A 19,949-nucleotide genomic window follows, 5' to 3' on the forward strand; every position below is an offset into this window, starting at 1 on the left:
TTGTTTGGGAAAGAATCACAGCTTGTGCCCTGTACAGCATAGATCAATGTCTCCTTCTAAACTTTAGTCATCCTGAATGTGTTTTGGAAGATATAAGATCATCAGCAGCAAAATTTGAGGAGTGATCCTGTTCTCCTATTTCTTGTTGCTTGTGAGGAGCGACCAACCTCAACCTCACTACTTTGAAATAGCTGTAGGAGCAATAAGGTCACCCTTGAGCCTGCTTTCCACCCACCGAAGAAACAAAGCCCACTGACTCTGTGTGCAACACGTGGAGAGCTGCTTCAGCCAGAAACTGTGCCATGTCATGAAGTGCTTCCCTGGTTGCCTTTCTGATCATAAAAGATGGCCAAGAAATATTCCAATCAGCGGGGCATCTACAGCCCACCTTCTGCCTTGGGTTGCAGGAGGAACTTGGATTCTGTTGATGAGTTAGGCAATGCCATTCCAAAAACATTCTCCAAACCCCCATTTCTTCCTTTCTGTCAGCCTTGCCAGGGAAATAAACACTCGGCTTTGTAACAACAGTTTGCTGCAAGAATTAATTTCACCTGGGCTGTAACCTGTGTGCCTTCTTCCCACCCAAGTACTTGGAGCTCGTTTTTGCTGTGTGAATACAAACTGCTTTACCTCACTGTTGTAGAATCGTGTGCTTTTTCCTGTAGAAGAAGTCATACGATACGTGCCATGTGACCAACAAGCTTTGGAAGTTCCAATTCAGCTGACTCAAGCAGTAGGGCAGAAAAGTGTCCTGAATGGGAGGAAACGTTGAGTAGGACAACAAAAAGTGGCCCAAGCAGAGCCAGAGCAGAGTGGGAGGGTCCTGCCAAACCCTTGGCCTGGAGTTTGAGATTCAAGCAGAGGGGTGGGGTGCTGGTGCTTTAATCAGGAGAACCTGAACTAGCATCCTGCTCCTGTCAGCCATGCCAAGTGATGCCCTGAGCACTGCACGTGGCAGTACAGGGACCCTCTTTGTCTTTGGGCCAACTCTGACAAAGAAAGTGGCTGCAGAGGAGCTCCTTGCTGTTACCAAGCAAGAAAGTTTCTTGTTAGTCCCCATTAATGAGTCTCTCAGGGCTTGTTAGCAAAGAGCAGTTCAGCTGACTCCAAGGCTCTGAGAAGCTCTCAGGATGAGGACACTTTCTTGGTGAGGCCCAGAAGGGCTTGTTAAGCCGTGACTCCTTGAGGGGTGGTTGGTCTCCAAAGAACACTTTCTGCTCTGAGAAGGGAGCATCCTTGCTTGTGATGGAAACAGCCTGAACCAGCTGGATGACAGGAGCCTGGAGCCCAGGCCTGCCGGAAGAGCTGTCTGTAATCAAGCTAACACGCTTTGGTTGGATCCCACCAATCAGACAACTTGTTCCTGTCTCTTTTTGATCCATGGAACAAAATAAAACACCTAAACAAAGTACTTATTTCCAAACCCTCTTCAGTATGTTGAAAACTGGAGTTGGTTCTGCTCAGGAAAGCATAGGTCGAATGATCAGCACAGCCTTGCTCTCCAAACTCTGCTAGGCAGGGCACTGGAGTTACAGAACCACTCTTGGAGGGAGGGAGCTGGGAATGCTCCTCATCTTCTCACCTTTGGACCTTTTCCAGGACACTTCAGGCCTCAGATGTATTGGTGTTCATTGCCTCAGCATAGATGTTCATGTGTATTTTTAGACTGTAAGCCAAACTGAAGCACACTGCGCACATCCTCCACACTTGGCTGGGATTCATAAACATGTATTCTCCCATTTGGAATATGAGATTGGAGAATGTGTGTAGGATTGGGCTCACCTACTTCTTGAAATTGAAAACTTTTTGTCCAAATAAGAGCAAATCAATACACCTCTAACATATGAAGCATTTCAGGATCTGAAGAGCTTACTCTTCTTTGTTGTATCCTTCTGCAGAGGCTGAGAAAAGCAAGATATACAAACATAAACAAGAAAAGATAGGTGCTCTTCTTGTAGACATATCTTTCGGGATGTGCAATCACACATTTTCCTCTTTTAAGAAGTATGTTGTCTGTTTCCCAGCCTCCTCAGTTCATCCCCTCATCCTTCACTTCCCAGTTCCTCAGGCTGCAGTTGAAGGGGTTGCAGGGACATTAACACCATGCAGAGAACACAGATACCAGAACACCTCTCACATGACTCACATTTATTGAAAGGTATAGAGTGTCTAATCACACCACATGGCCAGTATATTCTACATGGAATAAAGGGTGCTAAAATTCTTTTCCTGGAGTGGTCCTTTCCCTGACTGCTCTCAGTTTAGATATGTGAAAGATCCAGATCGCTAAAAATGGTGGGTACTGTACTCTGCCCCATCTCTGAGTGCCTGCCTGTGCTCATCTCCCAGCATTGCATCTTGCCTGGCTTCTCTGGGGAGTCATTTGGTAATCCCAAAGTCCCCAAAGCTCACTCTTCCTTTGTGACGGACGTCCTCCTCTTTTGAGCTTTAATAATTAAATCCCCACTTGGAGCAGTGCTGCTAAGTGGGTTCCAGAGTTCTGCATTGGGCAGTCCTCCATGCTGACCTCGCATAGGTACACTCAGAGGAACATGACAAAGAGACACCCCAACAGAACTGACAAGTGTGCGTGAGATGTAGCATAGAGTCAGGTGACAATGAGCTCTTGTTGTCAAACAATGACAACTTCCGACTGAACTTCTCTTAAGCATTCCACATGGCAGTGCTCAGGCTTCCCTGATGTTCCATCCTTGGCGTTCTGCTTCTGTCTATCAGAAGAGAAAAACAATCTTTCTGAAGAGTAGGCATATCCCTTCATGTTGGCTGGAATTGGAATAAGGAGATGCTTTTCTTCTTTGACTCCAGCCTGCAGCTAGACACTTCAGCTTTGCCCTGTAACCCTGAAAACGACCAGGACAGCTCTGTTGTGAGTGTCTCCCACCATTGGCTGCATCCCACCTTCTCTAGGACAGACCCCTCAACGCTCCAGCATCTTCCCTTTCCTCCGGGCCCTCTCCATGGAAAGCTGGCCATGCCCAGCTAAAAGCTGCCCCAATGTCTGTGGCACATGAGCAGTGCCTTCCTTCTCATCCCGCTCAGGGCAGCCCTCACCTCTTTGTTCCTTAGGCTGTAGACAAAGGAGTTGAGCATGGGGGTGACTGCAGTGTAGAAGATGGAAGCCACTTTGTCCAGCTTGATTGACCTCCTGGCTCCAGGCCACATGTACATGAAGGCGATAGCCCCGTAGAAGAGGAGAGTGACTGAGAGGTGGAGGGTGTAGGTGGAGAAGGCCTTATGCCTGGTCCTGGGGGAGCAGGTCTGCAGCACGACGGCCAGAATGAGGCCATAGGACAGCAGGGTAGCCGTGCTGGTGGTGCCCACCATGTAGCTGACAAAGATGAGCATCAGGACATCACTGATGCTGGTGTCAGAGCACGAGAGGACAAAGAGCAGTGGCCCTTCATGGTAGAAGTGATCCAGGTGGTGGGAGGCACAGAAGGAGAGGTGAAGCATGGCTACTGTGTGCACAGTGGAGTTGAAGTCCCCTGCAGCATAGCAGCTGGCCACCAGGCACAGGCACAATCCCTGGGACATCACCAGTGTGTACTGGAATGGGTTGCAGGTGGCCACGTAGCGGTCATATGCCATGGCGGCCAGGAGGAAGGCTTCTGCTGTGCCAAACGTGACGTAGAAGTAAAACTGAGTGAGACGACCCCTGTAGGAGATGGTTCTGCTCCCTGTCAGGACACTGAGGAAGAACTTTGGGGTGATGCTGGAGGAGAAGCTGATGTCCAGGAGGGAAAGGTGGCTTAGGAAGAAGTACATGGGGGTGTGCAGCCTGGGTTTGCAGTTGATTAAGAGGATCATTCCCACATTTCCCATTAGATTGCTGAGGTACATGATGAGGAACACCACAAGGAGCACTTCCTGCAGCTCAGGGCGAACCCCACAAGAGTAACTCTGTCTCCACGGAGCGATTCGTCCATACCATGGTCAGTGGAAGTAACAAGTGATGGAAGGAAAGGAAACTGGCGTGGCTGTGGTGGAGGTCCCTCTTACACATGGGAAACCTGCACTGGCTGATGCCTTCCCTGAGTCACAAATAAGGACGTTTGCATTATGCTTAGAAGAATGGTTGTAGAGTTGCCCCTACACATAGTAGATATGACATGCAAATAGAAAGGAAGTCTCTTCTGCTCTTCCCTGCTGCCCCTTCCAGCCAAGCAACTCTCAATCCTGACAAAATTTGGACATGATCCTGAGCTTTCAGCATTTCCAAAGAATGTATCTGTACAAAGTCAGCACCATTGGAAATGAATACTATAATGAATGTTTCACTTCTGCCATTTCTGTGCTTTCATGGAAGATATTTATCATGAAATTGAAAGGTTTCCTAGAAGCTAGCTGGAAAACCTGCAGGATGCACAAACAAAAGGGAAATCCCTATCTACTAACAATGTGCCTTCACCCACCTCATGCTGTTCAGGACTGCTCCACCCCTCCTGAGACACACAGCCACTCCTGTGTCTATATCTGGGCTCCAGCAAGGGAGCATCTCTCTGCTTGTTCTCAGGGCACCCAAAGTGATGCCTTGCTGGTGGAGCTCCAGGTTTTATTCTCCTCCAGTGGATATGTGCAATTGCTCATACACCTCTTACTGGGGCTGACATCACCTTTCTCAGCTCCTCACTGATGGTACTCCTCCTGGGCATTAGAGATCTTTCCATCTTTCTCCTTGCAGTTTCAAGGCACTTGGAAGTGCCTGACTGATGCAGCTTCCACTGCTTTGGGCACAGCATTGAGTGGGAAGCAGCTCATTGATAAGTCAGACATATATGCTTTGGGTTCTCCTCGGGTTTCAGAAGCCATGTTGAATGTTGAGAAGTGAAGTGCAGTGAAACAAAAGCAGGAGGAAACAAGCAGCACGTCGAGGTGGCACCTTCTCTCCTAGCTCCTCTGCCTTTCCCTTTGGTTCTGCTCTTTGCTGTCCAAGATGTCATCCCACATGGGCAGATGGGAATCACCTGAACCTCCACAAGGGACAATGCCAGGCCCTGGCCACTATGGGGGACTTTCCTGACTCCAGGGCAGGCTGTAGTGCAGCTTGTCAGAGAAGGACATGAGGGCAGTGGTGAGCACCCATCTGAAGATGAGCATCACCATGCCCTTGTGGCCAAGATGAGCCTTTCCTTGGCCACAAGGAAAGCTGCCTCAAGAGGACTGAAGGGGAGAGCTGGAATCTTCCTGAAGAAACAACTGATCAGTTGTGTTTTAAAGTGTAGAGAACTGATGGTGTGGTGGTGGACTGTAGAATGGAGGAAGAGAGAAGGGTAGAAATAATGGCATTCATTTCTCAGCCAGAAGGATTTCATTTGAATACATGCAGATTTCCCTGGAATCGAATAGAGAGGGATAGAACTGACTGGAATGAAACGAAATGAAATGGAGTAGGATGGAGTGAGGCGGAACGGAATGGGATGGAATGGAATGGAATGGAATGGAATGGAATGGAATGGAATGGGATGGAATGGAATGGGATGGAATGGAATGGAATGGGAGGGGATGGAATGGGATGGGACGGGATAGAATGGAATGGAATGGAATGGAATGGGATGGAATGGAGTGGAGTGGAATGGAATGGAGTGCAATAGAATAGAATGGAGTAGAAGGAAATGTAATGGAATGCAATGGAAAGGAATGGAATGGAACAGAGTGGAGTGGAGTGGAGTGGAGTGGAGTGGAGTGGAGTGGAGTGGAGTGGAGTGGAATGGAATGGAATGGAACAGAGTGGAGTGGAGCGGAATGGAATGGAATGGAGTGGAATGGAATGGAACGGAACAGAGTGGAGTGGAGCGGAATGGAATGGAATGGAGTGGAATGGAATAGAATGGAATGGAATGGAATGGAATGGAATGGAATGGAATGGAATGGAATGGAATGGAATGGAACGGAGTGGAGCGGAATGGAATGGAATGGGGTGGAATGGAATGGAATGGAGTGAAGTGGTATAGAATGGAATGAAATGGAATGGAATGGTGTGGAGTGGAGTGGAAAGTAATGGAATTGAATAGAATGGAGTAGAAAGAAGTGGAGCGGAATGGAGTGGAGTGGTGTGGAATGAAACAGAATGGAATAGAATATAATGGAATTGAATAGAATGGAGTAGAAAGATATGGAATGGAATGGAATGGAATGGAATGGAATGGAATGGAATGGAATGGAACGGTGTGGAGTGGAATGGAATGGAGTGGAAAGAAATGGAATGGAACAGAATTTAAAGGAATGGAATGGAGTGGAGTAAAGTGGTACAGAATGGAATGGAATGAAATGAAACGGTGTGGAGTGGAGTGGAAATTAATGGAATTGAAAAGAATGGAGTAGAAAGAAATGGAGTGGAGTGGAGTGGAGTGGAGTGGAGTGGAATGGAATGGAATGGAATGGAATGGAATGGAATGGAATGGAATGCAGTGGAGTGGAATGGAATGGAATGGAATAGAATGCAGTGGAGTGGACCTGAGAAGAATGGAGTGGAGTGGAGTGGAGTGGAGTGGAGTTGAGTGGAGTGTAATGGAGTGGAGTGGAATGGAATGGAATGGACTAAAGTAGAGAGTGGAGTTGAGTGTTTGAAGATAGTCTCCCGTGGATGACAGATGAGGCTTTCTCCTTTTCTGTTCTTTTTTGTGAAAATTATTTTCTTTGTTTATTTTTATCAGAAGAGCAGAAATAAGGTATCTGCAGTAAAGTTACAGACAGTGCATGGACATGCATTTGTAGCAATGGCTGGTGGCCATTGCTACAAATAAATAATAAGTGAATACCTTGTATGCTGTCTAGACTTAATGCACCTGGTTTCACATGTTCACACGAGAGCTACTTCAGTCCATGCCCACTGCTCAGCACCCTTTGCACTGTGCTGTGTGAAATAGGAGAGCCCACCGTGCGGCGTAGCGGTGGTGCATCTGCCCTTGGATGAGCCTGCAAAGTTGTGAGTGCTGTGACCATAGGAGCATGCTGGAAAGAGCAGCTCAGGGGCTCTTCCTCTGGAAAGCAATGGTGAAAGAACGTATTAAAGAAGAAATGGAAAATTCTACTAAGCAGGGTCTTTGGGGAAAGCTGAGTGCTTTTGAGGTGCCCCAGCGCACCTTTGGTAATTTGTGCTGTGGGTGTGGGTTAAAACTTAAATCTGCCTGCCACACGGGGGATGCAACAGGCTTCCCTTCTGGCGGCAGACAGAGCAATGGAGCCCTTACAGCTTCAGCCCGAGCAGCAGGGAGTTTTGCTTTTCTGAGGAGGCAGAATGCAATGGACCAGAAAGGGTGATTTTCTGAGAATGTTTGGGGCAGATGTGTGCTGGATGATGTGAGGCTGAGTGCCTTTGCCAGCAGCAGGAAAGCTGCAGGAAAGCTGTGCGTATCCCTTCCAGGATCCTCTGTCAGCACCCAGCCGATGAGTTTTTGTCTGTGCCTGGATTCATGGCAATAGGAAGGAGAAGTGCAGAAGCTCTGCCGCACTGAAGCAAAGTAGATCAATAAAAAGAGTGTAACACATTTGAAAAAACAGGAGGAAGATGACAATGGACATTAAACAACACCTCTAAGCCTGGTGCTGGTTTAACCTTAGGTGACTGCCATCTGGCTGAGCTCAGAAGGAGCAGAGCAGAGACTGAATTTAGATCACAGCAAACTGATTCCTCATGCAGAGCAGGGAAACCCAGATGTGAGCTCTGAAGGGCGTGGATGAGAAGGCACAGGAACCATAGAATCATGGATTCAGTTCGGTTGGAAATAGAGGACAGACATGCAAGAATGCAAACAGCCAAGCCAGTGAAAGGAAGGATTCTCCACCCTTTGTGAAAAGCTGTGGATCGTTTTATGAATATATGTGTGTATATATACAATAGGGGATCTCTTTCCCTGCTGACTACATAGTGCATTGAGGAATCTGATGCTGGGATCTGGGGGAGACAGTGATTTATGTCTATTCACTGAGATTTTGAGAGACACACCTTATCACAGACAGCCACCCTTATGAAAGTGATTAATAATTCAGATTAGAAGGGGAAGTTTGCTTTTGAAATTGTAAGTCCGTGGAATGGCAATGAAGGACACTGGCCTCACCTTAATGGATCCAATCGTGTCACTAGAGAGTCAGAAAACCATTTTGGTGTGGCGTCTTATCTGTTGAGTGCTACCATGAAGAAAGTGGCAAACAAGTAGCAGTACTATGGTGTTGACTTCTCCCCATGGAGAGGAGCTGTAATTTTTTCTCCCAGTAAGAACTGGCACCAGGAGCATGGCAGGGGGAAACCACTCTGGCGTGACAGAGTTTGTCCTCTTGGGCTTCACCACCATGCAGGAGCTGCTCTTTGTGGTTTTCTTCCTCATCTACATCACCACTCTGGTGGGGAATATCGGAATGATCGTCCTCATCAGGATTGACCCTCATCTTCACGCACCCATGTACTTCTTCCTCAGCCACCTTTCCTTCCTGGACGTCTGCTATTCCACATCCATAACTCCAAGGCTGCTGCTGGGACTCCTCACTGAGCAGAAAGTCATTTCTTTTCACAGCTGCCTCACGCAGCTCTTCTTCTATTTAGTATTCATCACCACGGAAGCCTTCTTTCTGGCCATCATGGCATATGACCGCTGCTTGGCCATCCGCTGGCCTCTGCACTACTTGGCTGTCGTGTCCCGCAGGGTCTGTGTGCAGCTGGTGGTTGGCTCCTACGTGGCCGGCAGCCTGAATGCCTTGGTGCACACCACAGCTCTCCTACAACTGTCCTTCTGTGGCCCAAATGTGCTGAAACATTTCTACTGTGAAATCCCACCACTCCTGCAGCTCTCGTGCTCTGACACCCGGCTCAACCAGGTCTTGATGCTCTCATGTGCTGGCTTCATCGCTGCCTCTTTGGCCTTGGCCATCCTCCTTTCCTACACATTCCTCCTGCTCACCGTCTGCAGCATCCACTCTGTGGAGGGCCGGCACAAAGCCTTCTTCACCTGTATCTCACATCTCACTGCTGTCACCCTCTTCTGTGGCTCTGCAGCTTTCTTGTACCTCCACCCCCTTTCCAGTCGCGCGGAAGAGGAAAGGAAAACAGCCTCTGTCTTCTACACGGTGGTGACCCCCATGCTCAACCCCTTCATCTACAGCCTGAGGAACACGGAGGTGAGGAATGCTCTGAGCAGAGCCGTGAGGAAGGTCCCCTCCTGCAGCCATTGTCAGCCTCCCTTCAACCAAATTCTAACAGGTGCTGCACATCACAGCAGATCGTTGGACACCTGATGTAGCAGGGGCATTGCACGTTCTTGCATGTCCCTTGAGAAGAACATATTTTACCTTGGCCTGGACATTGTGTGGATGATGCTTTTCCAAGGGCTGAGTCCACTGAAGAATGAATGACTTGTAATTTTGACTTCTGGTAGGATGAAGGAAAGGAAGAATAGCAGCAGTTGAAACTCTTCCATTGTTGGTGAATCTTTGGAAGGAAGAGATATTATGAGTACTACACACACCTGCACAGGGAGATGAACTTATAAGAAGTACCAACACAATCATGATAGATCCTCTATATTAATTAAAAATATATCTCAGGGTAAAATGGTGATTTTCACAGTTTGATTGAAAATGTTCTAAGTTGTTGACTAAGGCTATGCTTTCCTTCAATAAACCTGATGTGTTGTTTTGCCTGTCTTGTCCAACAACAGCCCAGGCAGAGTGTCTTTTCCATCCCAGCTGCAGCTAAAGAATAACTTTTGCTTGCAGGATCAAGAAATGGGGCTTGAGTCATCTCAGAGCAGAAGTCACCAATTCTAATTGTAGGCTTTCTTATCTGGGTTAGTCACCACTAGTTCTCCTTATGGAGACAATCATGCGTGTGGAGGCTGTGATTCATCTGACCTGTGTCAAACGTCCTTACCATGGAGAAAATTTCTTTTCTGGAAAAAATTTACAGCGTTCTCCACTTGCTGCTTGGCAGCCAGGGGTGAAGGGCAGATGTGGAGCTGTGGCAAATGTGGGGTTTGTCTGGAGCCATCACCCCCAGGTGCAGTTTGGAAGGGCATCAAGGACAGCTGTGGTTCCCCATGCTGATGTTCGGGTGTCCTTCACAAACACATGCATCATTTGTTTATTTTCCCCATGTGTTTATGACACAAATCACACCTGAAAAGAAGGAGGAAGAACACTCAGGCTTTCAGTTAATGTGCTGAATTAGATCATGTTTACTTCTTAGTGCAAGTCTCCTCCTAAAGGAGCTGTCTCCAAAGTTATCTGCTCCCCAGAGAAATCTCTTTCATGATCAAACCAGGGGGAGGAATCGGCCCCACTTTTGAAGGAAAGCATCATATAAACAACAGCTTCTCTCAGTCTGGAGTTGATGCCCTTTATGGCTCACTAATTGTTCTTGCCCTTCACACTAACAAGGGGAGACACAGGCTTATTTCTCACCTCGCCTGTAGGTGTAGGTGAGAGCAAGTCTCAGCTTTGTGCCTCCATAAACTGGGAAGGGTCCTGAGCCAACAGGTGAGTTGGGGAGCATCGCCCAGTGTCAGCCAGAGGGCCCCACGGAGAGCTGAGCTGTCAGGAAGGGAAGATTTTGGCAGGAGCTGAGCTGCTTTGCATGGCAATCACTCGCCCAAGGTCAGGGTCTCTTGAACACAGCCCAGGGATCCAGAAGCAGCTTTTTTAACCTGGAGGAAGCTGCTAGCCCTAAAGAAAAGCCCACAGTCTCAGATAATTACAATGTCTGTCTTTGTTGTAATTGCACAGTGAGCAAAAGGCGGGAGGCTTGGAGAAGCCGAGGCATTGACTGTCCAAAGCTGTGCTTGCCAGAGATGTTACAGAGACAGCAGCAGGCATCAGATGGTCAGAGCTTCACTTGGCAGGCGCCAGGGCAGCAAGCTTCTGCAGCACTCCTGGCCACATGGCCCATGGTTCTGCTGCATGTGAGGAAAACTGATGGGAAGTGCAGTTTCAAATCCTGGAAAGGAATACAAAGGTCTATGAAGCCCAGTTTCTCTAAATCCAGACTGAAGAGACTCTGTATCAGTCAGACAAGGGCTTATGCACTGAATTTTCCAAGTGCAGAACACTCCTTTCCTAGGGTAGAGTTTGACATGGTGTGAAATGGATTCCTCAGTGAGCAATTCTTTCCACCATCTAAATAACTTCTCTTTTGGGAAGACATAGGCTTGGTACTGTGATAGTTTTTTTAAACTGCATTCTAAGTAGCTTGCTCTGTGCATTCACCTTTCATTGCTGGGGCTTCCAGTGGTACTGATCTTTATAACCCTTTCCCTTGCCTTTTTCAGTTCAGTGTTTTCACAGGAATGCTATCGACCCCAGACAGAAAAGGGGAGATGGTGTTAATTTTTACACTACACCTCCCATTTCAAAGCGCTTTGGAGTTGTTCCCACCTTCTCCATGGGAAGGAAGGGAAGAAAAGAGAGTTTTCCTCTGACATTCCTAAGTGAAAGCCTCTAAAAATGTCTCTTTGTTTCACTGGTGCTTTTTCTCTCATGAGACATCTCTTCTTTTTTTTTTTTTAAAAAAAAAAAGATATAACTGTTTTGGTTATCTCTTTGGATCTGAAGAGTGACAAACTTTAACAAGGAGAACACAAATTCCAGTTTGCAAAGTGACATTACCAAACCAAAATCTGATCAGAATAAATCAAACACAGGGCACCATTCACATCGCTTATTTGTGTTTTGAGACATTTAATTCGTTTTCCTTTGTTTGCAGCCTGCATGCTTTATGTTCCCCACTAAAAAGACAATTCTTTTGATCTTGGACTGTGGGGCAAAACGGAAACATGCTGGTTTCATGTTTCTCCACATCTCTGCTTTCCAGCTGCAACTGTGTTGTGATGATGGCCAAGGGAAATCACAGCCTCGTCACTGAATTTGTGCTCTTGGGATTCTCTGAGGACAGGGGCATCCAGGCTGTCCTCTTTATGGTCTTCCTGCTAATCTATGTGGTCACTCTGCTAGGCAATACGGGCATGATCACACTGATCAGGCTGGACTCCCGGCTTCACACCCCCATGTATTTCTTCCTGAGCTGCTTGTCCTTCCTTGATATCTGCTATTCCTCCTCAATCACTCCCCGAGTGCTCTCAGACCTCCCAGCATCACAGAAAGTCATTTCCCACTCTGCATGCTTGGCACAGTTTTATTTCTACGCTGTCTTTGCCGCCACAGAGTGCTACCTTTTGGCTGCGATGGCGTATGACCGCTACGTGGCCATCTGCAGCCCTCTGCTCTATGTCTTCTCCATGTCCAGCAGAGTTTGTGCCCTGCTGGTTGCTGGCTCGTACCTTGCTGGCGTTGTGAATGCCACCATTCACACAGGATTTGCACTGCGGCTGTCCTTCTGTGGTTCCAACCTCATCAATCACTTCTACTGTGACGGTCCCCTGCTCTACGCCATCTCGTGCGCAGACCCCACCATCAATGAAATGGTGATGTTTCTTGCGGTTGGCTTCAACCTGCTCGTCACCAGCGTGACCATCCTTGTCTCCTACACCTACATCCTGCTCACTGTCCTCAGGATGCACACAGCCGCAGGCAAACGCAAAGCCTTCTCCACGTGTGCATCCCACCTGGCCGCTGTCACCCTCTTCTATGTGTCTGCTGCTTCCATGTACTCACGGCCCAGTTCCAGGCACTCACAGGACCTGGATAAGGTGGCCTCTGTGTTCTACACCATGGTGACCCCCATGCTGAACCCCTTCATCTACAGCCTGAGGAACCAGGAGGTAAAGGATGCTCTAGGGAAAGTGTTGGAGAGGAAGCGTGTCCCTGACAAACAGGTGTCCTGAGTGGTTGGGGGAATGGAGAGGTCTTCTCAGAAATGTTTATACCCTGCATTTCTGCTGTGCTGCGTCATGAAAAGAAAGAACAGTCTCCAGTGACTTGTGAATGAGTGACGGGAAAAAAGAATGGAAAATTTTGACTGTGTTCCTCAGTACTTGGTCGTGGGCTGCTCTTAGATCAGGTCTTTTCCTGACCTGACTCAATCATCACTGCTGCAGCTACTTTTCTGTGTATTTATAGTCTGATATGTGTAATTTCAGGAACTGAAGCCCTCCTGATTCTGAGTGATGGGAATGAGGCACACACAGTTCACCTTCTGCCTTGGGTTGCAGTAGGAACTTGGATTCTGTTGATGAGTTAGGCAATGCCATTCCAAAAACATTCTCCAAAGCCCCATTTCTTCCCTTCTGTCAGCCTTGCCAGGGAAATAAACACTCGGCTTTGTATCAACACTTTGCTGCAAGAATTAATTTCACCTGGGCTGTAACCTGTGTGCCTTCTTCCCACCCAAGTACTTGGAGCTCGTTTTTGCTGTGTGAATACAAACTGCTTTACCTCACTGTTGTAGAATCGTGTGCTTTTTCCTCTAGAAGAAGTCATATGATACGTGCCATGTGACCAACAAGCTTTGGAAGTTCCAATTCAGCTGACTCAAGCAGTAGGGCAGAAAAGTGTCCTGAATGGGATGAAACGTTGAGTAGGAAAAGAAAGAAGTGGCCCAAGCAGAGCCAGAGCAGAGTGGGAGGGTCCTGCCAAACCCTTGGCCTGGAGTTTGAGATTCAAGCAGAGGGGTGGGGTGTCGGTGCTTTAATCAGGAGAACCTGAACTAGCATCCTGCTCCTGTCAGCCATGCCAAGTGATGCCCTGAGCACTGCACGTAGCAGTACAGGGACCCTCTTTGTCTTTGGGCCAACTCTGACAAAGAAAGTGGCTGCAGAGGAGCTCCTTGCTGTTACCAAGCAAGAAAGTTTCTTGCTAGTCCCCATTAATGAGTCTCTCAGGGCTTGTTAGCAAAGAGCAGTTCAGCTGACTCCAAGGCTCTGAGAAGCTCTCAGGATGAGGACACTTTCTTGGTGAGGCCCAGAAGGGCTTGTTAAGCCGTGACTCCTTGAGGGGTGGTTGGTCTCCAAAGAACACTTTCTGCTCTGAGAAGGGAGCATCATTGCTTGTGATGGAAACAGCCTGAACCAGCTGGATGACAGGAGCCTGGAGCCCAGGCCTGCCGGAAGAGCTGTCTGTAATCAAGCTAACACGCTTTGGTTGGATCCCACCAATCAGACAACTTGTTCCTGTCTCTTTTTGATCCATGGAACAAAATAAAACACCTAAACAAAGTACTTATTTCCAAACCTTCTTCAGTATGTTGAAAACTGGAGTTGGTTCTGCTCAGGAAAGCATAGGTCAAACGATCAGCGCAGCCTGAAAGTTGGGAAGTCAAGGCCTTTGATGTAGTCTCCTCACCACATCTTTATCTCTAAATTGGAGAGGTATGGATTTACAGGGTGAACTATTCAGTGGATAATGAATTGCTTGAAAGGCTGCAGCCAGTGGGTAAATGGCTGTATGTCCAGGTGGAGCCTGGTAATGAGCAGCGTCCCCCAGAGGTCTTTCTTGGACCTGCCAATCTTTCACATCTTGATCAATTACATAGATTATGAAATGGAGTGCACTCCCAGCAAGTTTGTGGATAACATAAAGCTGAGTGGTGCAGTTGATATGGCGGAAGGAAGGGATGTCATCCAGCAAGACCTTGATAAATCTAAAGCTGGGCCTTGTGAACCTCACGAGGTTCGACAAAGCAAAGTGTAAGCTTGGATCAAGGCATTTTAGCAAAGACTTCATGCAGATCAGCTGCATAGAAGAAGTTTGCACCAAGGGGCTGTTCAGGCTGGAGAAGAGAAAGCTCCAAGGTGACCTGATAGTGGCATTTCAAATCTAAAGGGGAGATACAAGAAAGAAGAGGACCAACTCTTTAGCAGGGTCTGGTATGATAGAACAAAGGGAAACGGTTTCAAGCTTAAAGAGGGTAGAATTAGTTAGCTATAAGGAAAAAGTCTTATGGTGAGAGTGGTGAGGCACAGGAACAGGTTGCCCAGAGATGTGGTGGATGCCATGTCCATGGAGACTTCCAAGGATAGGCTAGGCCAGGCTCTGGGCAACCTGATCAAGCTGTGGATGTCCTGTTCTTCGCAGGGGAGTTGGACTAGTTGACCTTTCAAGGTTCCTTCTAACTCTAAGGATTCTCTGATTCTCTGATTCTATACTTGCTCTGAACTTTTTTACAATGTATAGCACAATGACAAGTTCTTTGCCGTGTTTTATTCCACTGTAGTGCCTGAGCTAAATCCATTGATCTACAGCTTCAGGAACAGGGACATGAAGAATTCTGTGAAGGAGTTTGCCAGGTGGAAGTGGCTCCAGCATGGTATCTAGCCCAGCTTGTACAATGACAGAGGTCTCCACGAATTCACCTGTTGCCAAGATTTTTTCTTTCCTCATCTTATTCTTTTGACTTCCAATATTTGGCTTGGAAACATTTGCATAGAACTTGTTGCCCAGAGAGGTCGTGGGTCTGTTCCATGGAGATCTACAAAGGCCACCAGGACATGGACCTGGATGCCCCCTGCTCTGGGTGGCCTGGAAAGATCAAGATTTTGACCAGACTGAGAATGGCCTATATCCTGAAATCTTCTGGGGAGTCTTGCTCTACTTCTACTCAAGCTTGTACTTGTCAGCAGAGATTGTGGACAGCCTAACTTACTTTCCATATTTTATTGCACTTGGCTTTTTTATTTCCTCCTGGCTTTTTCAGATAGACATTAGCCCTATGCTTCCCCACAGCCCTGTTCACCAGCATCCCTCAGCTTAAATCATAGAATCAGTAAAAGTTGGAAAAGACTTCTAAGGTCATCTAGTGCAGCCATCAGTCCATACCACCATGCCAGCTAATCATGTCCCTCAGTGTCACATTTCCATGTTTCTTGAACACTGCAGGGTCAGTGACTCCACCACTTTCCTGGGCAACCTATGAACACTCTTTTGGAGAAAATTTCTTTCCTAACCTTACTCTATGATCTCCTTTGTTGTCAGGACCTCCATTCCCTACCCTATAGGGGTAATGAATAGGGTTTTTTTTGCCACAAATACTGAGTTGACTCATTCTCCCATTAGGAGTTCTGTAGAACTCATTGGAGTGTTGTGCCATTACTTTATGCAAGCAAACAAATGGGAGGGAAGGGGCACAATTAGTGTGCTGAGTCTGCTTGACAAAACCTAGCTTGACTGATTCTCAGAAATTGCTGGAATTACAAAGTCCTAATTAAAAATAAATATTCATTGTCACAGACACCCAAATCTCACAGATGTAAAGACGCTGAGGATGCATATTTGTTTTACATCTATCTTATGTAATGTGTTTCCAAATTCAAAGTTGCATGCATTTCAAAGTTTCCTTTCATTCTGAGATGCTGTCCTAAGCAGAGGTGACTCTAGCAGGTTTCACTGTCTCCTGAGTTCCTGCAGTTCTCAACTGGATTAGTCTGTTTAGAATTAAAGTGCATTATTTCAAATCTTAAAGCCTTGAAATCTTACCACCCTGTTATACCTTACAAATACAGAAAGAAAAGAATGCATCACTGTGTAACCCGCAGTCTTCTTTCCCCCCACCACTGCATTACTGTGAGATTGGGAAAGAAAACAATAACCTTTTGGAAAGGCAAAATCAAATTTAAACTTTATTCTAAGCTCTTTCTCTGTGTGATCAAAGAACGACTTGCTCATTGAAGTTTCAGACCCTTCCTCCCCATCAGAATGAAGACAAAGATGGGGAAATCTCTGCACATCTCCTGAAAGCCTCCTTCACCTCTGTGATCCTCAGGCAGTAGATGAGGGGGTTCAGCAGAGGGATCACACACCACCCCCGTGTAAAACACAGGGGCCACCTTGTTCAGGCTCCTGTGGCTGGAGCTGGGCAGCAGATGCATGAAGAAGCCTGTCGTGTAGAACAAGGAGAAGACTGGCAGTGGGAGGCACATGGGTTAAAGGCTCTGAACATGCTCTGTGCAGAGTGTATCCTCAAAACACTGGGAGAGGACATACAGGCATGAGACCACCATGATTCCACTAGGGCTAATCCTGTTTATGCTAACGAAAGCAAAGATAACCCTCTCCCTGATGAGCTTATGAGAGTCCAAAAGTTTTAGCAAGAGGCTGAGGTCACAGAAGAAATGGTTAGTTATGTTGGACTTCCCAAAAATCTCCAAAATGTGCAACTGGTGTATATCACTATGTAAAGAGCACGTAGGCCATTGGGATCAGATGGACACAGGCCTCCTTTGGCAGCAGGACCCCCCTGTACAGTGGGCTACAGATAGCAGTGTAGTGCTCATATGCCAGTCATAAGGCAGCACTCGGCAGTCCCACAGAACATTAAGCTCTAAAGTTACACTGCTCAGTCAGAGGAAATGCCTTTTTTCCCTGAGGCCAAGGGCCCAGCACGTCGGGTGTGATGGTTGTGGACTGACTAAGGTCCACAAGGGTCACTGAGGAAGAACAGGGGAGTGTGCAAGCTCTGGTTGGTCCCAACCCAAATCAATCTTCCCAGGAGCATTAGCAGATGTATCAGCAGAAACACCTCAAAGAGAGGGAGCTGCATGCCCAGGCTTTCATCCCAGGAGGATGAAATTATGGACTGTATACTTTAAGATCATGAACATTTCCTTCCCTAAGTTGGACCTTCACAAAGAAGAGAACTGTAAAAACAACACAAAAAAACCAGATCCTCTCCTACATACACTACGTGCTTATCCCATCTAAATGGCTCCCTCAATAAATAATGATTGATTACAGAGCTTTCTATTCAGAGGGGAAAAAAAGTAATCAAATCAAAGTGTTTTGTCAAAATCAAATATTCCAATGAAATATACTGAGTGCATTAAGCATTTCACCACCAGTGCAAACAAACCACACAGCGTTACAGACAGGAGTCTTTCTCCACGCATCTGCATGTCATTCAAAGTACTGCTATGGCATTTGAAAAAAGTATATTCTTTTGTTCAACAATGTCTTATTAAAACAATTAGACCTGTTTGCCCTTCCCCTAGAAATGCTTAGAAAGATGCTATAGGAAACATGAGTGTGACATATGTTTGATAATTGGAAATATTCATCCAAACAATTGGTGTTTTGTTTAAAGAATATTAAGTCAGCCTTTCCATGGCCTGTTCTGCAGAGCCCTGATAATATAAATAATATCTCAACTGAAACATCCCCTGCTTGGTAAGAGCAAAGCATTTATATTTGTTGGTCATGTTAAGGAGAACCTTGTTTTACAAGAAGATGTGATGTTTCTCTCCCTTGTGTTATGCACTGCTCTGAAGCATTGCCCTCTCCATTATGCAAAATGGAGAGCTGGACACGATGTCTAAAGCATAAGGTCTGAGAACTAACTTTTAGGAGATAAATAATAGAAGGAAGTATAGTAAGGTGTGGAGAAGCTTTCAAGATAGAGATTCATCCCACCCAGTTTCAAGACTCTCCATACTTGCAGACTCCAAAATGTACCAGTTTCAAGTCAGGCACTCTGGTCTAAGGCAGCTCCTCCTGGGAAGGAGTCTGCAGGTTTCTAGCAGTCTCACTGTGGTCTCAGAAAAAATGAACTACAGCTCTCAGAAGACGTCAAGCTGTAGATGAGTGGGTTGATTATAAGGGTGACCACAGCGTAGAAGACAGAGGCTACCTTTTCCAGTCTTCTGTACATAGGTGCATGAAGAAGACCATCCCATTGAACAAGGAAAGAGCCATCAAATAGGAGGCACAGGTGTGGAAGACTTTGGATCTACTCCATGGGGACGGCGTCCTCAGCATGGTGCAGAGGATAGAGATGCAGGAGAGCAAGATAAACATGGCTGTGCCCAACCTGTGTTTGATTACAAAGACAAAGATGGCTATCTCAGTGCTTCAGGTGTCAGAACACACAGGTTTCAGAACATTTGTCCCAAGAGGATGAATTTGGTCCGTGTGTGATTTTGTCCCATGATCAGGTGTTACCTTTTCTAGCAAAAGGAAGAATAACATAAAAATGATTTTTTTTTAAAATGAATTTTGGACCATATTTCAAATCAATCAATCATCTATTCAACTATTGCTTCCTCCTCCCCCCCCCCCCCCCCCCATATTGTGTTGTATTTTCTAAACCCTAGCTGGGTATATATACATGTATATATATATGTGTGTGTTTCTTCTGAGGTGTTTAAAAATGAACAAGGAGAGTTGAACAAATACAGACGTCAGTTCTTATTTTTGTGGCTCGATACTTAAAATTCTGGATTTTATTCTCCTAGCACTTGCGTTTTTAAGCAAATAATCAGGTCTTTATTCACTCTCATTTGGAAAGAAATTGTGAATTCCCACAGATCACCGATGAGTTGGAAAGGAACTCTCACATGATGGAACAAATGTCTGTGGATGGTATGATAGTTACTGCAAAGGATTCCAGGAAAGTTCTAAGTTAGCAAATCTCAACATGGAAAATATGATTCAGCTTTAAAGAGGAAGCCTCAAGTCATCATCACGTACTTTTAGAGCTTTTACTTGATAGTGTTCAGCTGATCGTGTGATTTGTTTTATAGGATGGCTCAGAGCAGCCTCATAGCTGTGCAAATAGACCTAGAGCAAGGAAAAGTCACAGATTACTGACTATAATGCTATTCAGACATTCTCCTTTGGCTTTTAATTATTATTCTGGTCTTAAAATTGCATTTATCAAATTATTATACATTACTTACAGTGGGCAGATTCATGTTGGTGGATTCATGATGCTCATCTTTAGGAGCTCCAGTACATCAAGGCATCTTAAATACACCACCATTAAAATAAGACTCTTTCTCAAAAACTGAATAAATTTTAAAATGTGCTGCTTCCAAAGGCTGCTTTGTTACTTACAGTCCTATTCTGCTGACAACTGGAAATGTTGGTTTTCTTTATAAGGAAAGAAGGCAGTACTTTGTTTAATACTTGCATAAATAGATTCATCTTACGATCATTGCCAAACTGAAAGAATTTGTGTAAGTTGCTGCTTCCTCTTACTGTAAAGAAAACCCACTTTGGTGCAGCTGAAGGAGCCCATAAAGAAGATGTAAAACAACATGAGCATGAAAACCCATTGC

The 19,949-nt window shown here is 46.2% G+C and overlaps 3 protein-coding genes across 3 annotated transcripts; 2 read left to right on the top strand and 1 right to left on the bottom strand.

Moving 5' to 3' along the window:
* Positions 1-3,000: 3,000 nt before the first annotated feature.
* Positions 3,001-4,830, bottom strand: LOC125694627 (olfactory receptor 5B12-like). Its single transcript, XM_048948160.1, has 2 exons — positions 4,729-4,830; positions 3,001-3,921 (listed from the first exon to the last, which is right to left on the bottom strand). The coding sequence occupies exons 1-2, from the start codon at positions 4,828-4,830 to the stop codon at positions 3,001-3,003; spliced, it is 1,023 nt and encodes a 340-aa protein (XP_048804117.1).
* A 3,423-nt stretch (positions 4,831-8,253) lies between these two features.
* Positions 8,254-9,249, top strand: LOC125694628 (olfactory receptor 1019-like). The gene has a single exon (XM_048948161.1). It carries the CDS (start codon positions 8,254-8,256, stop codon positions 9,247-9,249), a length of 996 nt encoding a protein of 331 aa, XP_048804118.1.
* Positions 9,250-11,780: 2,531 nt separating this feature from the next.
* On the top strand, positions 11,781-15,216 carry LOC125694629 (olfactory receptor 5B21-like). The gene is made up of 2 exons (XM_048948162.1): positions 11,781-12,779; positions 15,076-15,216. The coding sequence occupies exons 1-2, from the start codon at positions 11,781-11,783 to the stop codon at positions 15,214-15,216; spliced, it is 1,140 nt and encodes a 379-aa protein (XP_048804119.1).
* The last annotated feature ends 4,733 nt before the right edge of the window (positions 15,217-19,949 follow it).

Source organism: Lagopus muta, chromosome 6, assembly GCF_023343835.1.
Source record: "Lagopus muta isolate bLagMut1 chromosome 6, bLagMut1 primary, whole genome shotgun sequence".
Taxonomy (NCBI): Eukaryota; Metazoa; Chordata; class Aves; order Galliformes; family Phasianidae; genus Lagopus; species Lagopus muta.

Bases quoted from the DNA above. Each gene is read 5' to 3' on its own strand.
- LOC125694628 (XM_048948161.1), top strand. From the start codon at position 8,254: ATGGCAGGGGGAAACCACTCTGGCGTGACAGAGTTTGTCCTCTTGGGC.
- LOC125694627 (XM_048948160.1), bottom strand. From the start codon at position 4,830: ATGGCTTCTGAAACCCGAGGAGAACCCAAAGCATATATGTCTGACTTA. The intron at 3,922-4,728 runs GTCAGGCACTTC...CCGTGGAGACAG, and splicing joins AAGCAGTGGAAGCTGCATCA to AGTTACTCTTGTGGGGTTCG.
- LOC125694629 (XM_048948162.1), top strand. From the start codon at position 11,781: ATGCTGGTTTCATGTTTCTCCACATCTCTGCTTTCCAGCTGCAACTGT. The intron at 12,780-15,075 runs GTGTCCTGAGTG...TACAATGTATAG, and splicing joins AGCGTGTCCCTGACAAACAG to CACAATGACAAGTTCTTTGC.